The 27347-nt window shown below is 39.5% G+C and overlaps 1 protein-coding gene across 11 annotated transcripts in view; it reads right to left on the minus strand.

Moving 5' to 3' along the window:
• Positions 1-8496: 8496 nt before the first annotated feature.
• The window catches only part of LRBA (LPS responsive beige-like anchor protein), a 760533-nt gene continuing 741682 nt past the window's right edge, over positions 8497-27347 (minus strand). For all 11 annotated transcript variants that reach the window (XM_019522192.1, XM_019522187.1, XM_019522186.1 and 8 more), the window contains 4 exons: positions 25709-25810; positions 24375-24571; positions 13257-13408; positions 8497-10026 (listed from right to left, as the gene is read on the minus strand). In XM_019522192.1, the coding sequence (XP_019377737.1) occupies positions 9936-10026; positions 13257-13408; positions 24375-24571; positions 25709-25810 (542 nt within the window). In that variant the 3' untranslated portion in view covers positions 8497-9935. The remainder of the gene's footprint in view (positions 10027-13256; positions 13409-24374; positions 24572-25708; positions 25811-27347) is intronic.

The following is a 27347-nucleotide window of genomic DNA, read 5'->3' on the forward strand; positions in this document are numbered from 1 at the left end:
GCGATTGGCCGTGGGGGGACCCCAGGTGTCCCCCTCCCCGAACCAGGAGGCACCAGTTTCCGAGCCTGGGAGTGGGATGGGAGGTTCCCCTGTGCGCTCCCTGGTGGACCCAGAAATAGGCTGGAAGTGTTTCTGGTCCATTTCTGATTCCACTGCCGAGCATGCTGGGGACCCCCCATGCTCCTGTGGGACACTCCATCCACTCCAGCATCTCAGCATTCATATACTTATATAAGCAATTATTTAACATTCGTTTATTCAATTCTTAATATTTTATATTGGTGAATGACATGTTCTTTTAACTAGGTAATAATTTAACCAAACTCTGTCAAGATGGATTTTGAAAATTATTTATTAGTTAAATAAAGCTACCTTTTTACATAGTTTATCTAAACATGTTTTGCACCTGAATTACTTAATTTTATTACTCAAAGGAAATGCTAATTGCAGTTAGTGAATTGACATATTGACAATCTGGCCCCTGGGTAAAGCTATTTAGACACCTAAAGGTACAGACAGGTGCCCAGTAGGAGTTGTAAAACTACTAACACTTAGGGACAAAAGGTAAGTGTTACAAAGCTCCTACCTTGTGAAAAGTCCAAGTTAGTGTGGAGTGTTCAAAAGAGGTGACATTAGCATCTGAGAGGCCTTAAGCCATCATTCATTTAGCATGCACAAGGGAGAAAGGCGGTGGTGTTTCCCTCCTTTTTTAATCTCTCTCCTGTGGAACAATGTGTTTCCTCTTCTCCTTTCTTTTATCCTATTATACATTTGTGTAACTTATAGTGCTGAGATAGATATATCAGTACTGAAGGATAGGTCAGTGCTCAGCACAACATCAAAAAAGAAGCCGACACTGAGGTGCATGCTTACTACAATATTCCCAAAGCTGTGCTAGTGCTAGTTTGACATTCAGCACTGCTTCTGATTTAGCTTGTATCAGCAGTACTCGGTAAAGGATTCATTCTTACGATTCAGCTTCAGAAGGACAAGATGTCAGTCCTCTGTCTGTGTTAGAAGGCGGCACAAAAACCATGACAGAAAAATCTGCCTGTTTTGTCAGAGGAACTTGGCATCCTTAATGGGCCCTGAGTAGGCTGCAAGCTCTCTGCGAAGTCACATGAGCCTGGAGCCAGTGTAAAAAGTGATTCTATGACCTGAACTAACCTGAAGGGGGTTGAGCCCTTTCCCTTTTTGCCTTTGTGTTTTTTCAGGATGTGAACCACCACTTGGTGAACCACCAAGTTTGTTTGATACAAAAAAAAAATGCACAGTAATTGTGTTTTGTTGTGTTTGTGCAATGCTATTGCTATAAGTGGTTGATATTAACTGTGCCAAACAACGAAATGTAAAGCAGAACTTCACAAAAGGTTATGAAATATCTGCAAAGTGGCTATGGAAAACATGTCATGTGGAGTATCACCTCCAGACCTCAAAAGAGTCCAGCCATGCCAAAGATCAAGAAGGCCAGATTGACCATTTGTTTTTATTGTCGTTCTTTAGTTTTGCTTGTGCTAAATATTTATTTTTATCTTTTTATAGTAACAACACAAATGCAATGTAGCTTTGTTAATTCCCAGAATTTGTGCAGAAATGGAACAAGAAGCAAAATGGTGGCATCCCAATGGAAACCAGCCATGCTGTTTCCACAAAAACCCCTAACTCTTGGCATTTCTACAGGCTCTTGCAGGGCGGAGTGGCACTGGAGGTGTTACGATGGCACCTAGCCTTCACAAGTAATCCAGTTGGAATGAGGAAAGCATTGTCCTTTGTACAGGAAGGATAAAATTCCTGGGAACATGTTGGGTCCCCACAGATTCTGACCTTTGGATGTTTCTCTGATCTAGAATGCCATCTTGGCAACCAGATGAGGTGCTAATTGCTGAGTAAAATGCTACCTGCAATGCTGAGTAAAAGGTTTAATAGGCATCTTGGGCCACACATTCCCCAGTCCCAGTATGGAAGGCCTGTTTAAACTTGTTTGGCTGAAACTCGATTGCTGGGCTAGGGAATGCTGAGGCAAAAGACAGAGTCAGAGGGGATAGGGGCAACATTCAAACAATGGTTAAGTGTTCATCACAACATCCAGCCGGTTGGAGCACCTAATCATGAATGCCATCATACTTTTCCTGGGATGAGTGGTGAAGGTCCTCCCCACAATCTCATAAACATTCCAGGTAATTCCCTAATTATGCTCCATTTATGAGATGAAGGTATAAAACCTTGGAGGAGGGGAAAATGATATTTAGAGGTTTGCTTTTAGGAATTAGCTTGTAGGTAAAGTAAATATTGCATATTGGATTAGAACAATGGTCCAGGAAAATGGTTACGGTTAATTGATTTCTAAAAGCCTGTTTGTGACAAAGTTTCCTTCAAGGCCCATTATGTGTAAAGCCAGCAGACAAATAGGCTGGGAAACTGAAGACATGTAGCACACTGGTCCATAACATGAACAGTGTACCCAAACAGAGATAAGGGACTCTGCAGCATTGACACCAAGTCACAGTGACCTTGGGATTTCTGACTTTGGTGGAGAGATCAAATTAGGAGACCCAGTAAATAATCAGAGTAAGATCTATGTATATGATGGGTTTGGAAAACAAAGGAGTATGCTGACAGAACAGAACAAGAACAGTATAATGGCCACAGGAAAACCAGTCAGCAGTGCCCAGGAATGAAAAGTCATCAGAGGGGAAAAAGAATACAAAAGAAGGAATTTCAAAATAGCAAAGGGTCCCCAAGAGGTGAACCCAAGGCCACCATGGACAAAGGGCATACCACCAGTCCATCTCACCCACCCCACTCAGGGAGGGGCAGCTCGGCCCTCGAGGCTGCTAACATCAAAAAAGAACCACAGGGTGAAGCTCACATACTGGGGGATTATGTTCTTAATCAAAACATTATTTTAAAGCATGTGGAGTTCTTCTTGCTCACCTTGGGATAGGGGAGTTGATAAAAAGCTGCAAGACTCCTTTCTTGGATCTTATTGTGAGAGAATCTGGGTACCCTCACTTTACAAGATTTTTCACCGACATTTTGAATGGGAAAATAGTTATCTTACTGGTTAGCATTCTTTTAACTAGTGTTTCAAAATAAGACATCCAGCTTGCTTTATCCAGCATTTGGAAAGTTCAATCTTTATTTTTCCACATAGCCCTTCCCCATTGCCATCAGACCAACTGCCAACATACAAGATTCAGATCATCAAAAAGCAGAAACATCTGAGATCTTAAATTCTCTCTTCATCTACATTAGCAAATGCTCAGCTCTTTACTGGACAGGATTTTCTTCTCGTTTTCCTCACCCCAGTTCGTTAGCAGCAAATACCAGGTTGACCTCTGACCTTTCCTGAATGCTTAAAGAAAATAGCTGCCAAGGTTAAAGCACGCATTGAACTACCTGGTTGTATATAGGGGCACATAAGCTCAAAATGCTCTGAATGTTCTGGTCTGTCACCTGACTACAGAATATTTTGTACATGTCATTTGTCCTGTACAAAGCTCACTCAGGCACAATTACATTTGAGCAGATGCCCTAACCCGCTGCTATGCTTTCCAGTGTCAAGCAAAAGAGCAATACCCACATACATTACCCACATTACATGAAGGCAGGACCCTCATACTGTTAGAAAAGATTCATGGCAAGCCAAATATATGTGGTTCTCTTTTCACCCATCCACTTATCATCATATGCTCCATAGCCCACCTTGTTGTGCCAGTGCAGTGTACAATCCTACTGGCAGAGGAAAGGTCTTTATCAAAGTCAGTAAACAAGTTCTCTCATCAAGGTCCTGACTCTGACCTTCCATGCATCAGTGGTGCCTGCTGAATGGGTTGTGGTTTCCCAAGGTAAGTGTACAGCCAGTCGTTACCAATGGATCCAATATGACAACCAATGCTGCAAATGGAGGCCGGTACAGACAGTAATGTGCACTATTAACAATATGTTCTGTTGAGATGCTGGTAGTTTGAAAACACAGAACAGAGCTAAAGAAGCTGCTACTGGTTGGCTTGGCCAGACACACAGTTACTAGATAGATAAATTTACGATCCTGTGTATAGCAAACCCCCAAATTGTGTTTCACTTTAGATACATGTGAAAAGATCTAATTTAGCCAAGAAAATTTGGTTTCAAAGTGAACTCTGTCCTCATGTAGCTCAATCTTAGATGTCCAGCAGTTTGGCCTGATACAAAAAAGGCCCTAAATACATGGTGAATTTACATGAATGGCCTGGTAAATGCTTTGCTTGATTAAGACCAGAGTGATCAGAAATTTAAAAGACGAATCTCATGATAAACAGGGCATGCAGTCAATGAGGAGGGAAGAACAAAACAGAAAACCAAAAGGAAAAGAAAAGGTAATAGCCACCTTACCAAACTTGTAACATAGCAAAAAGAAAGTAAAAGTAAATAACCATATTCCAAGTGCTCTTCTGTTCTTTTAGGTTTGTAGTTGCCAAAATGCATTGTCTGTATTTACAGCCCACTGTTCTAGGATGCCACTGTCCTAAAAAAAGAGTTTCAGACCTTCCAGATTTGACTGGATGTAAACACTTGTTTGTATTCCACAGGTGTCACCTCTGTTGGAGAAAGATAAATACCTGGATCTTATTCAAAATATGTTATTCCCAGATTTTGTCCATGAGTTTTTAAGTTTCAGTTCACATTCATTTAAAAAATGCTTTAATACATACACATATACATATTGTTGCCTCTAAAAAATAAACTGTTTACCAGACAGAATTGATTTTGTTTGTATGTATGGTTCTCATTTCTTATTTTCTAAGTCTTCTTTTCCCATGGAACTGACTGCCCCAGAATTGTAGGGTAGTTACACCTCAACAAACCTAAACAAAATTTGGAACAATTTCTTATAGTTTTTGATCTAAAGATTTAAAGCTCAATCTCAGATTATGGCTTGTAAACAAAGATGTGGACCGTCAACTGTAAATTTGCCAAATATACTATGTTAGATCCACCAAAATAACCCCGTTTTGTATTTGAAAGTAATGCTATTGCAGTATTGTGCAGGGAATTGATGAGAGCACTCACCTCAGTACTTACAACTTCTAATCTCAGAAAGTTCATATGATCATTGGAAAGTAGGGCTGCAAGGGACCTCAGGAAGCCATCTAGTCCAGCCCTGTACTCAAGGCAGAATCATCCCTGACTAAACCATGCCTGTCAAGTGTTTGTTTAACCTACCCTTGAAAAGTTTCAAGGATGGAGATAACAGCCTTTCACTGACCTAGAGAAATAGTATCCTGAGGAAACTTAAATATAGCCTATTTGTATAGGTGACTTATTTAGCTAGAATACAGCCACTTGGGCTGAAATAAAACATGCTATTTTAATAAAATAAAAGAGAACAGCAAAAGAATTTAACAGAAGCACCTGCAGCAGCGTGTTCCTATATAATGGCAAGGTCCATCACTCAACAGGAAAGCTGCAATCTGGCTATTCATCATTTCTCTCATTCTCAAACAATACATCTACATGTAGCTACACCCCTGTCAAGCTACACCCTGGCAAAATACATTTCTTTCTGTGAACCTGATTTTCAAGTAACTCAATTTCCTTTTTGCTGCCAGAAGAAAGTAAAAAATGTTTACTATACTGCTGACATCGGCTGGTGCATGGAAAAAAGTAATCTTTGTCCATATACAGAATTAGCTTTTTTGAAGTGCTCAGATTGACTTACACTGAAAAGACTAGCACTGGACAGAATCTCTACAAGGATGCCAGCCAAAATTCGAGTTCAAACACTTTCAGAATCAAAGTGGGGATTCTACAAATGTGCTAATTTCTTACTGACACCACCTTTAGTAAGTACTTAAAGTACTTAAAAGTTCAATCCTTGTAGCATTAAACTCCTTTTTTTACAGCAACTAAAATGGAGTATAAAAATCAGCAGCTCTGAACGTTTATTGCAAACATAGTTCGCGTCCCATAACAAAAGTTAAACAGTGTAACAGATCCTATATTAAGGCTAGACTAAGTCAACCGCAAAACCCTCAGCCCTTAACTTTTAGTGGTTTGGGGTCCCAAGTAGTCAAGAGGCTTATCGTGCTGGGTGCTGTGTAGGCTCAGCGAAAGCAAGTTCCTTTCCCAAATCTTAGATTAAGACATGGCACTGCAGATATGTGAGGCAGAAACAAACTGGAAGAGTGGACTGATGGACAGCAGGGCAAGCGTAACAAAAATATTTTGCATAGATTAGCTGTATGAACAATGTCTAAGGTAGAAGAGATATTATTAATTAAAGTACAATGGCTGCTGACAGTTCATATCAGTTTAGCATACCTTTGACTAGTGCATATTTCTTCAGTATTCAAACACCCTCCAAAGAAAATAACACTTCACAGAAGCCACAATGATTGCCCATAGTAACATTCAGACTCGAGGATTATGGGTTAACTTTTAACTGATTCAGAGTTATTGAAGCTGAATACTTAATAATAAACAGAACTTCTCAGACCTATTTCTCATCAATCTCAAAAATACTGGGCTTCCTGGGTATTGAGTTCAAGAATGTCAGAGAGAAAAAAAGAAATCCTCACCATTTCTCTGAGAAAATGGACCAATTTGCACTTACCAGAGTAACAGGAAGTCTGGACCATCATGAGAAAAGGAAAATGCTTGACTGTTGCTTTTTGAAGGTAGTAGTTCTGAAAAAAACATCTCCAGGAAAAGAAAAGAACCCATCTTGCTTTCAGCAGCAAGCAGCTCCCTGTCCTCTCAATGGTGCCCTGAAATAGCTCAAACCAGTTGGTAGATTAGTTCTAGCACCTGTTCAATCAGGAGGCCCAGCACAGGCTTTGATAAACTAAAAACTACCAAGCCTTTGAGAATGTAACCCTTTTTTTTGCACCTCACGTAAGAAAAATGAACAGTGCAACAAATCCCGTGTTAAGGAAGCTTAATTCACTCAAGCCTCAAATCCCCAGTGAGACGACGTGCTTTGGCCACTCAGTGGAAACTCTGTGAATTGAGTTAGGAGCATGAAGGCATGCTCAAGTCCTCTCAGAGAAGATAGGGAGTAAGTCTACCACTGGTGCGTGCTTGTAGATATAATTAAGGGTGAAGTAGACAGATAACTTCTTCCTATGTTTTGTGGAGGTGCTGCCTGGTGTGCTCTGCTTGGTGTCCCCACTCGGCATGCTCATTTTAAACCTCTGACCTGCACTCCCCTCCCTGTTTTTTCATTACTCATCTCAACAACTCGGTTGTGCCCTTTTCCTGTAGCCTCCCCAATTAAAGGAGGCCAATTGGAGAGTTGGTGGGCTGGGCCCACGTGTTTTAAAGGTGGACAAATAGGCCTATGTTTTGCAGAGAATCAGTTTTGTGTTTTCAATATTATATTAATGCTTTCACTCTCATGAACATAGCCCCTGCATCTTCACAGCTGGCACCACCATCTCAGGGACCTAGCTGTTGGGATTAAATAGAGTGATGTAACCACAGCACACTTGTCAAGGATAAGGATTAATATTACACAATACCTCCAAAGAGGCAGTAACAACATCTAAAAAAAAGCTAAGGCTATCTGCTTGTTTGGTGCCATCTCTCCACCATTTTTATATACCCACACTTTAGCTCTAAGATCAAATACCATTATTTCAGTCAGTAACACAGTATTCTTAAATTAATTAGAACAAAAGGAGAATGTTTTACATTTTCTACTTAACAAAGTGCACCTGCATAATATAACAAATGGCAGAGAATATCTTACCTTCATTACTATGGATGTTAATAACCAACTCAGTCCATGGAATTAATGTTAGTATAATCCTACCCATTTTCTCTTGAAATCAATGCAGATTGCATATAAAGTGATGAAAAGACCAAGCACTGATAAACATCTTTTACATAATATTCAGGGCACTTCAAGTTAGTATTAAATGCTGCCTATACATGTGCTTGGGGTGGGGAAGGGCATTTTAATTACAGCGGCTCCCAGATAGACACTCTAATTAATATGGCTCACCATCACGTGTATTAATCCCAGGCACATTTCAAAATGGCTGTAGGATGCTTTATCTAAGACTCATTCAATGAGCTTGAGATAAAGCACCCCTGCAGCCATTTTGAAACATGCGCGGGCTTAATGCATGCAATGGTGAGGCGACTGTGTTTTAATTATAACTGAGTATGCTCCACGTTCATGGTGTCTGCTCCAACATGTTCTAATCAGAACATGATTGAGAACATCTATAGGCACCCGAAGTGATCAATAATCACTTAAAGATAATGGCTACCACCTTTTCTTAACAGGAATTTTCAGTCCATTGCTCCACATGGACAGTAGTTTGCAATTTCACTGGCATCAGTACTGTTACGCCAGTATAAAAATGGTGTAAAAGAATGGAAAATCAGGCTGGTGTTGTCTCAAAACCCTGTTTGCACAATGAGCGTATTTTCAAAATGCACTGAAGGTGGTGGTGATTTTCTCTACTTCAGGTATATGCTGAAAACACAAGAACCCAGCATGCAATATTGAAGATCTCAATTACAAATGCCATTTTATTGAATTTCTTCACTCAAACTGAATTTTCTCATTCCAAATCTTGCTTAAAGAGACAGTAATTAAATGCTTAGAAAAATGGGACCTGTTCCAGTAGGCAGTAAGAGAAATGTATACATTGATGCAGATATGGAATGTAATTTTTAACTCAGATCACGAGATACAAAGAAGATTTTTATGCAATACACTTACAAAACAATACAGTTCTTTTCACAAATATTTTCACAGAATTCTGCACAGCAATCTTGTAGAAAAGTAGAATTAGGCAACACCAAAATAACTTATTGTTCCTTAGTATAAATTTTTTTTTTATTTCCTACGAGGAAGAGGAGCTAATTTATTAACATGATTGGACAGGATTTGATTGGATTTGGTGACAGCAGAGACTGAAAGAATTTGTTGCCATAGACAGAACAAGATGTGGTATGTGCTACATAACTGTGGCAGTTAGTTCTGATAAACTCTGGTAAAATGGAAAGAAAGCCTGCAAGTCTAGAGCTTCTGCTGAGGTGTTGAGGCAACGTATGTCTGCCTCATGGTGCTTTCACAGTCAAACAGCAGAAGTGTGCTTTGGTACTTGCATCTAATTAAAAAGAAATGCTATGTAGCTTGCTAGTCTGAGGACATGTCCAAACTCCCCAAGTTAGTTTTGATTTTGAGGAACAATGAACATTTTGGTGTGCTTTGAGGGGATATTGGGTAAAAACTAGGAGGATTCACACTTGATGCAACACAGACGCCATCGCTGATTTCTCTCTTAACTGCACAAAACATATAACTAAAAAATGAACTAACTGTCTAGACCTAGAAACATGCTTGAGTAGCAATATTGATGGAAACAATTCCTCTTAATGTCCAAAATTACATTTATCATAATTTAAATATTACTATTGATTCCAAGAAACCTCAGTGCTGAAGAAGTATAATCATTTGGAAAAGTACAAGACAAAGTGTAGTACAGGTAGCGCAGATTAAAATATCCCAAATTTTATAACCCGTTGTCATTTTGTTAAAATCATATATTCCTCAGGTTATAGATATTCAGATGGGAAACATCTTTCTCCATAATAGAGTTAGAATAAGAGTTTTAACCCTCTTTATTTTAGGTTTCTTTTCATACATGGATCAAAATAGACTTCTTATTATGACTAAAAATATAGATTTTTAACTACAGAACCCAGCAGCCGTTTTTCTGCTTCTTTGCCCTTTCCCCCAAAAAGTCAAGCAAGGTCTACAAAAATAGCAATTAACTTTAAAAAATAGTTTGCTTCTTCCAGCAAATTTAAGTTACATTCAGATCTAATATAGCTATTTATAATGAGCAATCCTACAGCAGGATACTGAATAGAGACTTTGTATGTCCAGTTTCAGCAGCTGCTTGTGTCAGTGCTAGTCTTGGTCTGTTTCAACATCAGTATCTTGTTTGATATTCATGATGCCAGCGATTGAAATCATTGTAGAAAACCACTATGCTTCCAGAAGCCATACCCGTCATTATGCACCTATGAAAAGCAAAGGTTTGAAAATTAATCACGTCACAGTCAAATAAGCTGGCATTATTTTTTTTGAGGAAGAGGAGGGTGGAGAAGAATGGGAAGAAGGGTAGAAGACAAGAGACTTTTCTTCTACTACCTCTATAACCACCTTGTTAACTAAAATATCCAGAAAAAAACCCTGCCAATGTAGCCATTAAGGACCTAAGCCAAAGCCCTATGAAGACCTAAAATATAAAAATATTAACTGGAGCTGCAGGTAAATCAGGCCCTCCTGGGCTCTCACGTGGACCCCCGCAAAAAAATGAGTCAACTCAGATGAGTAACCACTCTTGGAAAATGTTTTGTTCATATTCTGGTCCCATAGATGTGAATCAGAGAGGATCAAGTGCACAGACTTATCTAGGAACATCTTAGGGGTAGGACTGACACCAGAAGGTCCTCAAGTGATAAGAGCACATGACCCTTTATGAAACAGTTGCTCCATCCAATGACTACTGATTTTTTTTTTATATATTTTTGCTGTGCTGGAGATAGTGCTAGTAAAACATCAGAATGGAGGGGGATGCAAGAACCAAGAGGCAGGTAAGTGTATTTCAATTCACTCTTCCCAGTCCAAGAAATGGGAATTGGCAAATGACCTACCTGAGGAAGGAGCAGGACCACAACTCCTGTAGTTTTTTTTCTCATTGCCTGTAATATTATCAGTCAGCCGGAATGGGCTTTTATTTGGCAATTAGCGTTTTAGATATTATTATTAATGCAATCCACTAGTGAGGTGTTCTGTACTCCATATCCTAACCACTGGCTGACTACTAGCATGTCTTTATGACCATTTAAAGAGCCATGATCTCATTCATGACCACAGTTTAGCAGTCTCAGTTGCTAAAATGCTATCCTATTGTGAAACACAGTATATCAGGAAATTTTGTGTCATCTTATCTATCTTCTCAAATTACAAAGATATTATTATTATTATTAGAGCTAGCTAGACATCAAAATGTCTATTCTGTGAAAAGTTCTGACTTCTTTCAAAAAATAGATCTAATTTAGAATGGAAAGATTTTCCAATCTTCCATTTTGCTAAAGTAAAAAATGTTCATTTTAAATGCGTTTTTTATTAGTTTTGTTCAGACATTTATAACCAACATTTTACACATGTGCACACACACTGAGAAAAAGAGAGAGAGAAATGTTAAATATTTTGTGCTGTGTTTATGTAGCCCCCTACGATACTGGGCTGCAGGTCTCTTAATATGGTTCATAGATGCCACAGTAACACAAATAAACACAATATTAAAGCTGCAGTAAAAACAAAATCTAAAATGTTTGAAAATAAACAACACCCAGTGAAACATTTTCATTTCGCTGACACTACTTTAAAAAAAATCTAACAGCTTTAATTATGATAAATGATACATTATGTCATAAAAATGATTTGACAGGTCAATCCAAGCGAAGACACACTGATCCCTGTATAGGGTTCCCTCAATAGAATAGGGGTCCAGCCAAAAGTGACACTGAAAGTCATTTTAATATCTAGAAAACTAAGGTTTTCTGGAATGGCTGCTTATGGGAACACTTACAATGAAGAAGGGAGAATGACAGCATCAGATGAAAGGTTTGGGGAGAGTGAGAAGGGTGGTGGTGTCTTGGATGGGAAGGAAGTACCGGGTTCAATCTGGTTAAGGTCCAAAAATATCACTAGATTTTTTTAAAGCAGATTTTACAAAACATTTTGAAGTGTATCTAATATTAAGATTGCTACATGTTGTGTGTTCCATACTTACTATAAGAACAGGCAATTTTTTAACAAAAATAATGCTTAAAGATAAATTCCTGAATCCATATTAAGGCAACGTTCCTCTTCTTTTTTCCTCAACATTTCAGATTAAACAGATATTTTATCCGCAATTACAATTTCAGTTCATGTTTTCTTTAAGAACACAAGATAGTTACTTGTTTTAATTAATAATTGATCTCTGTTCTCTAGTTGCATAAATAGGTCAAAGTCCACTGACATCAGTGGATCTATACCAATTTATACAAGCAGTGTATTTTGTCCATCAATAACAATACTTATTATTTTGATAAAGGTAGCAGGTTGGGGACTCACTTAAGATTAGGGCCTATTGTTCTGGGCACACAGAAAGAAACCATTGCTGCCACATAGAACGGTGATGCCAATACATTTTTAGAAAGAAGTTAACATTTTAAAAAACACCTATGTGATTCAGGTATCCAGGTTGTAGCCATATTGGTCTCGAGTCAAAAGGAATCAAAACTCATGGAAGAGGTAATATCTTTTATTAGACCAACTAGATATTTGCAAACAAATTATTTATTTTCAAGCTTCTGGGTGCACACACCCTTCATGAGGCATAGGAGAGAGCAGTGATTGTAAAAGTTCTCCTTTTCATTTCTACCTAGGAGCACTTTTATTCCTATGTGATTCAGGAGCCCAAGTTCCATGTGAAAACTACATCGGCTGCTAAATGACTTTCAGCTGCATTTAGCTCTTAAAAGCCTTGGGTTCTTTTGAAAATTGTTTCCACAATTTCTACTTCTAGATGATAGTATATAGGATAATTGCTAGCTAGAGGCAATTCCAAATATCCAACTTGTAAACTGATGTTTTGTGCCAAAAATGCAGACTCTAAACTGTAGCAGTATTGGCAAGTGACACAGGCAACAAGAAAAATATTTACTGTTTATCCCTTGGAAAAGTCTTCAGAAATTTCATGTCTTATATGGAAATAATAAGTAAGAGCTCTACAAATGGAATTCAGTATTTGCCTCAATGAAAAAAAGTGTGATGGGAACCTTGTGTCTCACTGTTTTTATTTGTGTTGGCTTTGAAGACCTACATTTAGGGATTTCTTTTTTTTATTTCTAAGGTAGGGAAAACCAACCCAGAAAGGAACTATGTAATTTCTACTTCCATCTATTTTATACTGTATATTCACAGGCCCAGAATTTGAGCAACAATAAAAGTTTGCCAGTCAAACTCTTGAATGAGTGTTCACTTCCCCACAAAGAGCTGCAACACTAGAAAAGAACAACAACTCTAACCTGTAACCACAACAGAATAGTGCATTGAATTCTCCATACAATCACCTCTGAACAAAGGATAATACAACAGAGAAAACCTTTTTGTTTACACTTTCATGGCATTTCTTACGCTGTTTCATTCTAATAAATCTCTCTATGAAGTTCTTCTAATCAAATTTCAATCTCACCTTTGGTCATATGACAGGGCCATAGATCGGATGCCAGCATCACATCCTGGGTACGCAAAAAGTTGCTTGAGGTCCCAAACTTGCCATACCATGACAACTCCATTGTCTCCTCCTGTAAGCAGGTACTGTCCATCACGGCTCAGCTGGATTGCCTAAAAGGAAGTTATTCAATAGCTTGTTAAAGCACCTTGTACTACTTTTGTTCTTGCCCTTTTGCCTCCAAGGAGGAACTTGCTACCCCTTCACAATTTTGTCTCCAAAGGCACTTAGTATTCCTAAAAACATTTTATAGTAAGGAATAAATGCTATAATCCGCATTTGTGAAAAAGACATAAAAGATGTCTAGTGATTGGCCTAGTAATTTAAATTTACTTTGCTATAGCTATTTCATCAACCAAAAATTAGGCATCAGGAGATTTGATTTTCTAATCAACTATCTTCACCAAAAGCAAGGGGCACCTATACTTGAGTGCAGAGGCTGCTCTGATGCACTGGCACTCCAGCTGAAACAGAGGAATTGTCCTGCTCCAGCAGCCTCCTGCACCTTGTGTATCACCATCCCCACACTTATAAATGGCAATGGGGGTACTTGACCGAAAGCTCGCAGAACAAACTTTAGTTCAAGTACCCCCACTGCCACTTCTAAGCACAGGACACTAATATGTGAGACACAGCAGCACTTTTATTAGAGTGGCTCTCAGAGCCTTGTCAAAATTGCAGCTCCAGAATCACAGAAGTAAACATCTGCCTTGGAAGGAAGCTGTTCAACAGCGAACACCTTCATATGCTTTCAGGGCTGCCACAAAGAAAAGGGAAAACACCTTTTCCCTCTTGCTGCAGAGATTGGGACATGGACCAATGGCTTCAAGTTGCAGTAAAGTGGGTTCAAACTGTGAATCAGAAAAAACTTCTTCACTTTTAGAGTGAGACACTGGGACAGACTTCCCAGGAAAGTTGTGGACTCCATCACTGTAGGTATTCAAGAATAGATCGGACAGCCACTGGTTGGGGATGATCTACGCGTAGCCATGCCTGTGTTTTACTATAAATTTTTCCCATGCTTCTGGGCTTTGCTGCTTGCAGGAAGGAGTCAAAAGGGAGGGTTGGACTAGATGACCTCTTGAGGTCCCTTCCAGCCTGAATTCTCTATGAGTCTATGATTTATTTTCTAATATCACCTTCTAAATATTTAGGAAGGCTAAGAAAAGAGGAAAAAGGGTCTGAGTGCTCCAATCATTTTGCTTTTTAGTTGCTACACTTTTAAAATTCAGCTGATGAAAATCCATTAACCTTATGGTCATGGTTCACTTGAGTTTTATACTTCAGGCTTTGAGAAAATATCCTGGTCTAATTGCACGGGTTGGTGGAACCAAGGAAAAGTAGAGACCACTCAAAGAAGCAGCTTTTGATATTTTCTTATAATGTTTCTAAAAATACATTTTTGTCTAGGACAGGGGCAGATTAACACACAAGACCACGGGGCCTGGGCCCAGAGGCTCCAGCCAATCATGGGCCCCTGGGGCGCCGGGGGCAGCACGGCCCAGGCAGGCATCCTAGCCATGGGCATCCAGGATGGGCAGCGTGTGCCTCCTCCCTTCTCGCCAGGCCAGGGCTGGGGCAGGCATGGGGCTCCCTTGTGGGCAGTGGCGGCTTCCTAGGGCAGTCTGCTGCCAGGAGGCACCATGGGCAGCAGACAGCCCCGCTCCTGCTCCCTGCGGCAAGCCGCTAGGATAGGGCAGAACAGCCCCACCCCACCCAGCCCAGCAAAGGGGCGGGCAGAGGGGCAGGTGAGTATCTGGGGCCGGTGTTCATGTCCCCTCCCCAACCCAGCCCCAGCCCTAGCCTATCCCACAGCACTGGGGGACTACAGCTGTGGATGTGCAACACCCACTGGGCAGAGGGGCTGGGGCCACCTTCACCTCAGCAGTGCTCGTGCCCCCTGGCTCACCTCAGATGCACCAAGGAGGCCGGGCAGACCCAACCACAGCCCCCGGGCAGGTGCAGAGGAAACCTGCCCTTGCCTGGTGGGGGCCTTCAATTTTCTGTTCTCTCAGGGCGCCAATAAATCTTAATCCACCCCTGGTCTAGGTATGTGCCAAACAATATATGGCAGCATGATATGAAGCCTGGCACTTATAAGCGGGTCCACAGGTCGTTTTGAATAAGTTGAGCCAACTCTAATTCTTATTTTCTCTATTACACAGTATGTGAGTTCAGAGAGAGAGAGGAAGGGAGGTAGAGGGAATTATATACAAATATTCTACAAGAACTTCCATGTTGCAGACTCAAGCTCTCAACAGTTAGGAAATACCAGCATAAAGACCACTTATCCACAGACAATCTTAATTCAGCTGTTACTTAAGCATGGGTCTTGATGCAGCAGTGTTAACCGTCTATAACACTCGTGTCAAAGATCCAGCCCATGGTGCTACCTCTGGGTCTCAGACCAGCCCTACACACCACATGGAGCACCTGCAGTTCAGTGAGCTGGCGTATGCATCACCAGCAGGGCTGGACGTGGTGTGCATGCTGTGCATGGGGCCAGTCCAGGTCACTGCATGTGGTGCACATGGCTGGTCCATGTGGCACCCATGCATGGCTGCTGCATATGGCACCCATGCCACATTGGCTCTGAGGCCTGAGAAGCTATTTATGGTGCTGCACACAGCATGTAAGTCCAGCCCGGAGTGTGTACTGCATGTGGCATGTGGACCTGGTCCAGAGCACACACTGCATGTGCTGCTCATGGCTCTGTGCACTAGAACTGGTGCCTGGGGCTGGTCCAGGGGGCCCAATTCAACCTATGGATCAGCCCTATGCCCCTCATTCAGCCTGTGGGCCAGATGAGTTTGATACCCCTGTTCTATAAGATAAGTTGTTAGGTTCATTTTTCAAAAAGCAAACTGAGGAAATCACTGGAATTCCACCAAGCAGATCCACACTGACTCCCACATGGCCATCAGCAGCACTGAAACCCTTACATCCAGATACAGACCTTATCAATAATGTTGTACCCTCCACCCAAGCCTCCTTTTACTCTGTTCTCTTCCACTCCCTCAGGCTCTTGCTTCCCCTTCCTCTAATGTCCCCAAGTCTTCTGCAATTTTCCTTTATCCCTCTTACTCCTTATCCATCTGTGACCCAGTTAGTATGCCTCTACTTCTTTATTCTGTTTTGACACCACTACAGAAAGTTAACAGACTAACTGGTAGAAGTAGGAGACCATTACCTTCCATGTACTGAGCTGGAAATGGATTAAAAAATGTTTTTTCAATGCGTTTCACAGAAATCTGCTTACAGTCAAGGAACGATGCCCAGGAAGCCTGGTTTCTATACCAGTTTTTGAAAAGTAGTGTCCCTCTTTTGACTAGAAATCCTTTCACCCTTGTCCTCCAATAAGGATGCCATCCTCTACTGCCCCTCTTCATTCCTTTCCATCCTTATAATTATCTTCCCCTACACTCGCAGCCAACCCCCAAGCTTCCTACCCTCTCCCTTTGTTACCTATCCACTGCCTTATTCTCCAGCTGTTGATCCCCTTTTAGTTTCCTGCCTCCTCCTGGTATGGAGACAGTTCAGGCTCTTGATGCTTGAAAGGACTGAAAGGGTCCCTTAGACCTAGGAGGCCTAGTTACCTGGACATAAGTGGGCTAGAGTGCATTCGTGGAGCTAGCATACACCACAGGCTATGTTATTGTGGAACCTGTTTTTGTACAGAAAAAATTCTGATGTAGCTTGTTTTTCTGCAAAGGTCTGATGACAAAAATGCTCGTTATGAATCAAAAGGTTTGTTATGGCAATCTACCCATATCTGAAGCAAATGGAGCCTAGTACCAAGAAGAGGAGAGAAACAACGATAAAGCAGGCAAAACCAAGTTGTCGATGAAAAACAGAAAATTGGCCTAATTGGTAGCTACGTGACTAAAGGACTGTAAATATTACCTGCTTTTCCCTTCTCTCCTACCCTTTCCCTTACCCTAATGATGCCTGAGAACTGAAAACATCTGATCTCCCTTCAAGGAACCAGTGCCCACTCTGCAGTACTCGAGATGTGTATTATTAGGACTGGTAATATGCAATTACTTAATGCTCGGAGTTAATACTTTAAAGTGCTCAATAAAACTGATTTATTAAAGAGTTAATTGGTTTCTCATTTGGAGGGAATGAATAGGTCCTTGCTTGGAGAAGATAACTGGGTTCTCATTTGGAAGGAATAAATGGGTTCTCATTTGGAGATAAGAAGCATATTTTAAGGCAATATCAGCTCTGCTGTTTGCTCTTGCTCCATTTAGGAAGAGAACCAGATACCCCCTGGTTATTAGGGCAACACTGGCACTCAACTCTGCCTCTCAAGTCTTCATGACTCCACCTTTCCTTCTCTGCTCCCTTCCATCCCCACTGCACTTGCAAACTTCTCTCTTACTTTATCCTATTGCACCCAGGTCCTCATTCTTTGCCTCCCATTTAAACCACTTGTTTCTCAACTTCCAGACTGCCAGATATCACCTCTAGAGGTGTATGGCACTTCTGTGGCCCTTTGCTCTACTAAGCATATGCAAAAATATGTTTTAGAAGTTTATTAGTTGGTTCAAGTTTGGGCAGATTTTCACCTGGACAGCGAAAGAACCCCATGACTCTTCAGTCAAATTTCAATTCCTGAACAAAAGCATGAAGACACCAAAGCTTTTCAACAAAATATTTGCAAGAAGCTAATGAAATCAAAACATCACTTTTTCCTTCAAGGCCGTTTCATGAGATGGCTATACTGTTTTATAACAGAAATCATAAAAACAAAATTCACCACTTAGGCAGATGCATTGCATGGGAAATTTCAACCAAAAGAGTTACAGTTAAGAAATGTTATAAGTAACTGAAGACAGGGCCTTAAGATATTGGAAACAGGTAATTTTTTCTACAGAGGTTGCTACCAGCTCTGCCTGTAATGAAATCATAACTGCTTAAAAATATGATCCTGTCTGTGCATATCCGAAATGTGATCCTGCCTGTGCATATTCGTGTTAAGTTCTACAATTCTTTTGTAATCAGTATCTGAGAATTTTCTTTATAAACTGCTTTGAAAACAAAAACAGTTTCTTTAACAATTACAGACTTAAGCTATATAGTTTTTAAAAATGGGTGACATTAAAAATACCTATTGGTTTATCCAAAATCCTTAAGCAAAAAGCTTTATGTCATGATACCTTTGAGTGTACAATGGGTTTCTGTACAGAAATATATCACAGCCTGGAGCTCCCAAAGTATTTAAGAATATCAGGTCATGAAATTTGTTAGGAAGAAGGAACAAGGCTATAGGCACTCCAGGCTTTCTGTGTTGAAATCTGCAAATCTTGTGACACCCATATGCATTATGTATTATAATCTCTGTTTCTGAGTAGCTTTTAATATTCAAAATTTGCGATGTGTTGTGTACTCAAGCTCCTTAGGAAAAGAGTTTGTAATATGTAGAATTTATAGCATATGCACCCAAAACCAGGGGAAATTGAAATACAAAATGTTCTATTCATACAACTTTAAAGTGGTTATGGAGATTGTTGACAGTTCTAGAAACTAAAATATTAAGGTCTTCATAGTAATAATTAAAGTCAGCCCCACTGCATACACATGTTATTTTTATTCTTGTATCTTATTATTTTTTATGATGTTAATCTATAATTTAAAAAGTATGAGAGCTAGGCTATTATTACTTTTATATTTCCTCAGTTTTTAGTATTTACTATAGTAACCTTAGTGTTACAAGAACAAACCTTTTTGTTTAACATTTTACTTAACAGAAGTTTCAAAAATAATATAATTCTTATATTTTAATTTTTTGCATGCAAAATAAAATGTCATAATGACAAAAATTAAAAAAACCCCCAAACCTATTCTAGGCAACTGCGTTTTGAATTAGAATTATGATAAATATGCCCAAACTTAGGAAGAACTGTATGTAATGCATCTTTCAAAGCCACAACATGAACATGGAAAATTAAACCTCAATTCAGATTACTGTCAAACATCGTGAACTAAAACTTTTCCCAAGTGACAAAAATCTTCCAACTATAAATTATTTCCATCACGTCTCACTTGTGTTGGCACAAAAAGGTATACTAAGCACCTCCCACATCAGAAAGATGGCATGTTCACTGTCCCAAGGAGCTTAGAAAATAAACTGGATGCAATCTAACAAGGGTGTAATAAGGCAATAGGCAGGGGTAGATAAAAAAATGAGGTGATATAATAAAAATTAGTAAAAGAGAAAATTGCACACATGATGATAGTGCATCCTGAAAGCTAACAAACCAAATAAAATTATTAAAAAGATCATTCATTAGAAGTAAAATCAATATCAATTTTTTTCTTTCTACAAATGGCAGCCTCCTGAGGGTATTTTGAAATTGCAATGAAGACTGTGACAAATAATTATTTGCTACACTTATAAAATTCAGCTGATGAAAATCCATTAACCTTATGGTCATGGTTCACTTGAGTTTTATACTTGAGGCTTTTTACTGGAGAAATGCTATATTAAAAGGCAAATTAAAGCTATTAATCTTTAACTCTTGCACTACCTGCAAATTTCAGTATTTCTCTGATCTCTTGATTAAATAAAGAATAGACTTTGAAGGCTTTACCAATATCTATGCCATTCTAATAAGTCACCTGCTTGTCAAGAAAAAAAGCTGTTGATATATATATGAAAAAGGTCACCCTGTCAAAATTTCAGTTTCATGACATGCCCCTCAGGATTTTACAAACTAAAGGATGCATTTACTCTCAAGCCCGCCAACCGGTATAGGGGAAGACATGAATCAATTTTACTGTTCTGTTTTCCCCAATGAAAGTTATCTAGAATTCTACTAAGTAAAAAGCCCAAGCAGCTCTGCCATCTAATGCTTCTCACAACACAAGAGCCAGACACACAAACAATCCCCCAAGTGCACAATTTAAGCAGTGTTCTAAAAGCTTCATTTTTGACTTGTGCTTCCTTGAAGTCTCAAAATTTTGTGCAAATACTTTAACCTCTCAGATTTCTGAAAGGCTGTGCTTCATAAAAAAGCAAAACCTGTCACCGTGACAGCATTGGCTTACAGCAGTAAGAGTCTGTTAGGTACTTCCACATTTCAAAACAGACTCAGGAAAGGAAAATAAATTGGTTCCTTTGGGTGAAATAGTGTACAGTCTTTGTTTAAGATAAAATAACTCTACTTCTCTGAGCAGGCTGTCCACTTAGATTGAAATTATTCATTAAGACATCTAAACATCATATGGCAGATATGCTGCGATATGCTGTTACCCTGAGCACCGTGGAGCAATACAGTACTTAAAACAAAAACAGGTGGAAAGGGCTGATTAGAACCTGGGTCTCCCCAGAGTGTTTGAAATCCTCTTGCAAGTTTTCCAGAACTGCAAGAAATGAAGCGGCAACGTTGCTCTGAGTATAACAATGGTAAACGGCTACTTTTGTCAATGACATCCGAAAAGCAAAAATGACAATGACATACAAAAACCGAAATTGGAATTTTACTGTTATGCTTTCAGCCCTATTCCTTCATCTTCCTCCAATAACAAATAATCAAATTGTCAGCCAGCACAGCCAGTGGGCAGGTACTATTCATTTTAAATGCTCCTACTTTAATCACACAGTTGCCACTTGCCTTCTACTATGATAAAGTGCAGAAGCTCTGGGAAAAAGGTTGTGGATTGTTTAAGCCTAAAACCCAACTGGGACTGCTGGGAAAGGAAAAAAACCCCACAAAAACACAGAGAACATGTTTTCTACTACCCTACGGAGAGCAGAACTTCGCTGCCTCAAGCAACATTCCCCAAGCTGTGGGCACTGACTGAAACACTACAGAAATTGTTTTAGCCAACAAGGGATTTCTAGATATTTTACAGATTTACTAGCCTAGCTGACAACATAATCACAACTGAAAGTGACATATTATCAGCACTATTATTGTAAGAAGAAATGAAAGAGAAAACACTCTGATGTGTACTTGTTTTAAATGAAGTGTTGGGGCAGGGGCGGGGACAAGGGTAGGGCCTGGCTGAGAATCAGAAAAGCATCTTAAGAAAGACAGCAAACTTTGCTAATCACTCTCATTATATATGAGAATGTGCATGTTCCTGTCCCAGGCCCTTTTTTTTTGCAAACTTGACATAGATACTTGTTTCAGTTTCATAGATTCATAGATTCATAGATTCAGGGTCGGAAGGGACCTAGTAGATCTTCTAGCCCGACCCCCCGCCAGGGCGGGAGAACAACAAAAACCCCAAAAAGAGAAATGGGACTCAAACGAGTCCAGCCAGGTAGGCATCCAGCCTCTTCTTAAAGACCCCCAGGGTAGGGGCCAGCACCACTTCCCTTGGAAGTTGGTTCCAGCTCCTAGCCGCCCTAACTGTGAAGTAGTTTTTGCGGATGTCCAATCTATACCTCCTCTCCATCAACTTGTGCCCATTACTCCTTGTTATGCCAGCGGGCGCTAGGGGAAACAGCGTCTCCCCCAAACCCTTCTGGTCCCCCCTAGTGAGTTTATAGACGGTCACCAGGTCCCCCCTCAGCCTTCTCTTGTGGAGGCTGAATAGGTTCAGGTCCCGCAGTCTCTCACTGTAGGGTCTGCCCTGTTGTCCCCGGATCATGCGGGTGGCCCTCCTCTGGACCCTCTCCATGTTGTCCACATCCCTCTTGAAATGGGGCGCACAGAACTGGACACAATACTCCAGCTGTGGCCTGACCAGCGTCGCATAGAGGGGGAGGATCACCTCCTTGGCTCTACTCGAGATGCACCTGTGGATGCACAACAAGGTCCGGTTAGCCCTGCCAACCATGACCTCGCATTGTCGGCCCATGTTCATCTTGGAGTCAATAATGACTCCAAGATCCCTTTCTGCCTCCGTGCTCTCGAGTAAGGAGTTCCCCATTGTATAAGTGTGCTGTTGGTTCCTACTGCCCAAGTGCAGCACCCTGCACTTGTCCGTGTTAAAACGTGTTTCTTAGGCATTTTTTCCAGTTGTCCAACATTGCCTCAAACAAATCTGCTTTTGTGGCTCCCATAACATTCAAGGATTCTGTGCCCCCTAGCCTCCCAAAGAACAACACTAGTTAATGGAGAACAAACTACCGACTGCAGCTATTATAAACTGCATTCTCCACAATCAAAATAGCTGATGCTCTGAAAAAATTAAAAATTCTCGATCTACAGGATTTTATTTGCACCTGAGTTTAAAAGGGCAAAAGGATGAGGGGAAAGGGCATAAGTGGAGCATGCTGAAATACTGAAAACTCAAGTCATAAGGCAAAAGATATTTTAAAGTAAGTGCGTGTCAAGTTACAAAATGTTAGCTCCTGTAAAGAAAAAGGTTAAAGCTAGTAATATACTTTCAAAGTACAATGAAATATTACTATCCCTTTAGAAGCCTCTTTGGAAACATTTCTCTTTCCTTCATTTGTTCTCTTTTATATTGTAAGTCTCAATAAACTCAGTGATGATGGGATACAAATTTATAAGTGCTCCCACTTTTAAAAATAGAGGTAAAACATTTGCTGCCTATTATACTATATGCCAAATATATCACTATAGCGTACTGCAAGGTGTGATAAAAAAAGAACAAGTTTGGTGAGAAAGCAGAAGTTACAGACCCTCAGTAATAGGAATACTGTACAGCTGAGAACTATATTTTTAAGTGTCCATGTTTATAACAACAATTCAAAATTTTAAAAATGTATCTTTTTATTAAAAGAATGTATTTTTAAAAAATCTCTTCAGGTTTTGAAAATACTACTTTACTTGATATATTTTATTCTCCTCCCTGTCCAACCCCCATTTCATCTCATTTGGGCAACAACCAGAATGGTCAATTTAGTCTCTTATCAGCTTCACTTATTGAATTGTAAACATGCTGCTAGGTGCTGTACAAACAAGAAAGAAGTCACATGCCTTGCTCTTCAAAGAGTGCAAAGTCCAAACATGCAAGAAACAAGGAATACAATGATTGATTAATTGAATACTGCAGGTTAACACCATTTTTGCCTCAATTATTTAAAAACCTGAAATGTTTTGCTGGCTATACAGTAAGGTTCTAAGCTTTTTGGAAGTAATATATTTTTAGAAGGAACATAAGGACTAAGTTCTGGTTCTCAAATGACTCTAATGCTAGAGTGTTTGGATTTTCAAAACTGCAGTTACTTACATTAAAGTAATTTCTTCATTATTTTTATTAAAGCTCTCCCCATTTCTTTTACTATAAATATGCTGCCTAGCAAAAGCAATCATCATCCTTTTGAAGTCCTATGTGCATTTCATTCTTTAACTTTCTACTGAATGTGTGTTCTTTCTCACTTGTTCAAAAAAAAAAAGTGACAACATTCTTAATTGTTGTTACTCAAATTTCTGCTTAGTTCTGGCATAACTGTCAAGTTTTGAAGTTCTGTTCTACTTCATGTGTGATGTTTTGTGCATGTTGTTACTTAAATTATCAAGAGCTACTTTTATTATTAGCAACTGATTTCCACAAAACTATGAACTCAAACTACCTTCTGGCTGTTCTTTCAGGAGTTGATCCAACTCAGGAAATAGGAGAGAAAGAACCTTGCTTGCTCATTCAGCAGGTGTCACAGAAACCTTAGTAGCCATAAGATGAAAATGCCTGCATGTTTTCTGAAGCCAGACTCAGTGCATGACATCTCATACAAGGTAAAAGAATGTGGACAGACTGTCAAATGGGAGACACATGGCAGCCCTTTTTCCAGCTGGAGAGGTTGATCATTTTGACTCTTCAGATATTGACAATCTAATACCCTGATTCGTGTGTGTGTGTGTGTGTGTGTGTGCGCGCGCGCACACATCTGTGCCTGAGTGCATGTAACAGGTAGCATATTTACATTCTTCTGTTCAAGCAAACCCCCAAAATATATTCCTAAACAGGCTGTAACACCCTTTAAGGTTAAAATAATTCCACGCATAATATCTGACTGCTCAACGATACAAGTCCACTCATTTCTCTTACCTGTTGCATGAAAAGAAACCCGGAGCAGTTCCACAACTGCAGGATTATCCACAGTCTATTTTTAATCTATGAGACCATAATAATTGAGATGTATTTCAGCATATTTACCCTTATGTTATCATCTGTTTCCATAGCAGCCTGAAGTTTTCCATTCACACTGAATACACAGAAAACGCCATTTTCATAGTATACGACACAGTGGCCTTCTCTTGAAGCCTGTATAAGTTTCGGTCTCAAGGAATTTTCAGGACCTTCTAATGTCCTCAATAGGTCTCCATTCATAGAATGTATGAGACATGGTCCTTCTGTTAAAAAAGAATGAAAACTAGTGGTTACTTTCATATCAAATTAAACCGAAGACATGAAAGAACAATTAGTAAGCAATGGCTTTTACTATCTTCTTAAGAACTTAAGGGTATTACCATGATATATTAGATACCAATAAATTGAAACAAAATCTCCTGCAAAGCCTAGAGTTACCGAAAAGTAATAAAGGGATCACCTATGACTAGTCTCTCTTGAGGTTAGATTTTTAAAGATGCACACATGTGCAGGTATCCAATTACAACATTTTGTAAAAAATCCTGATATGCATTCACAGATCAAATGTCCACATAAACTTCTGTGCTTAATCGTATAGCCATATATTTGTGTACTTACTTGTGTATATGTATTTAATTGATAACAAATACAGACAACACTTGACTTTTATCATGTCAAGTATTTACATGCACAAGTTAAGTGTTTGAACTTTTGAAAGCCCAACTGAAAATATTGTCCATAATCTAAGGACAGATGAATAGTTAAAGGTTAGTCAGGGGCAATTTATTATAAGTCAACATGATTTACTACAAGCAGCATGGTAGCAAGCGAGTTTCTACGAAGGACTTAAAGATGTCAGAGCTGGGATTTCATAGATGAGCTCAGTGAGAATGAACACAATGACCATAAATTTTAGTTGAATATGCAAATATATCTTCGATCAAAACACCAAAACTCCTTATCTCCTAAGACAATCGTTGCTGTACCTCCTGGGAAGTTATCCATAATAAAAACAAACCCCACATAATTACACTGCATTCTTGAGAGTCTCTGCAGACAGGCCAGGAATTCAACAGAGTGAGCTATTTTGTTAAAACTATATATAAACAAACAAAAATAAAAAAGTAACAGGGGAAATCTGCAAAGTTGTTGACCATTGTGTATTCTTATAAATACTAAACTGGCCTCTAGTTTTAGAAAACTTAGGGATTTCTTTAAGCACATTTCTAATGTGTTTAAAAAATCCTGCGTCAATTAAAATAACCACATTGTTTAACATGAAGGGGATGTACCTAGATTTATCTCCATCTACCTAGACTGCATTTATTTTCTCAATTAAAGCAAAACTTCAGGAATAAGAGGGAAAGTAAAATTTTTGAAAAGATAACAGCAAACTTTACCTTTGGAACCACTTATTACCAAGCCAAGTTCAGCACAAACTGTAGCACAAGTGATCTCATAGTCGTGTCCTGTCAAGATGGCTCGGGGAGTGGCAAAATCACCTTCAGTGAAAACAAGAATGAAAAGGATCTTTGGTTATGATTAGTTTCTCAAATCAACATTTTCAGTAAGTAAATGAAACATTTAATTTTCCCCTGCTTCTTGATTAAACACTTTCCAGAGCATTTCTGTATTAGATTAGCAGATTACAAGTTTCATGCTCCTGATTCAAAATACACTCACAAAGCAACAAACAACTTTCAGAAGTTCAGTTTGCTCACTTATTAATGATGATATACATAATCCAACACTATATAACTCAGACACCAAATAGTTTGAGTGCATAGATCTCCCTCTGTCTTATCTGAGAAAGATTAGCAGGTCAATCAGGCTAGGGACAGAAATTACACAAAAACTGGTGTAAGTGATTGGAAACTGGTCCAATTCTGTAACACAACAGAAGTTCAGTGCACATAAACTGCTTTCAAAAGAACCGAAACCGGTTTAAGGTAAACCTGGATGGATGTAATATCAGACTTACCTGATTTAGGTTAAATTGGTGTACTAAACTTCTGTCCCAGACCTCCTCAAGTTAACTCACAGTCCCCCAGCATCCCAGGATGCTTTGCACCTCCCCTGCAACACCCCCCCCCCCCCCCGCAGGGTGGGCAGACTAGCTTTGGCCCAAGCTGTCTGATGCAGCCAAGCATACTCGACCACCCTCTGGCTTTTGGCCTGGTCCACTACAGGCATGTGGCTACATTTCCAGAATCAAAAGTGAATGTCTGTTCACTTACTTATTTGTTCAATCTAGTTTACAGCTTAGAGTAACCTGCAAAGATTAAACTGATTCAGCCTCAGGCTTTTGATTCTTTGTACTTAGCCCTGTTTTATAAAGAAGTGTAGATACCGTTACAGTAACCAACAACAAAGGGAGGAAATTACTATGTCAGGACAAAGGAAGGCGTCCACTGATTGGTTTCATTTTAAGCAATACCTGGACCATCAACTATGAGGCTTAAATAAGCTCCTCATAAGAAACAGTGCAAAATTTAGCTGGGATGTAAGTACATACTCAACTGAAAAACCTAAAACAAATCAGTGTTGGCTCTATGAGGCAGTTAGCCATATGCTTTCCTGAGTCTTTAGAGTCCAGTACCTAGAAATGCTGGAAATAGAGGAAAACTGCAGACCAGACATGTTTTTATGAACTGCTGAACAGGTTAGACTTATATATTTTCTCAAGACAAATATGAGCATCGGTTTTATTCTCAAATCCAGACATAGAAAATGTGAGAATATGCTATGAAGCTCCTTAAAATGCTTCATACCTTATCTCAGGGCTTTTCACTCTCTTAGTTCTCCCAGAATGCCAGCATTCCATAGAAAGCACAATGTTGTTTTTGCAATTGCTGTCTAATTATTTCAATTGGAAGCCTTTATGAATCATTAAAATCATTAAAGTTCTAAGGAATGCATCTTTGGTGAGGTTATCAACTTTCCCCTTTTTTGCAGCAGGAAATGCTCTCACTCCAAACTAAATGACATGGTTGCTTCTGTGGGATGCCATGAAAAATGGTGATAAAATCAAATGCTGTT

The sequence above is a fragment of the Gavialis gangeticus genome, unplaced genomic scaffold (genome assembly GCF_001723915.1).
Source record: "Gavialis gangeticus isolate Ggan-Ray unplaced genomic scaffold, GavGan_comp1, whole genome shotgun sequence".
Taxonomy (NCBI): domain Eukaryota; kingdom Metazoa; phylum Chordata; order Crocodylia; family Gavialidae; genus Gavialis; species Gavialis gangeticus.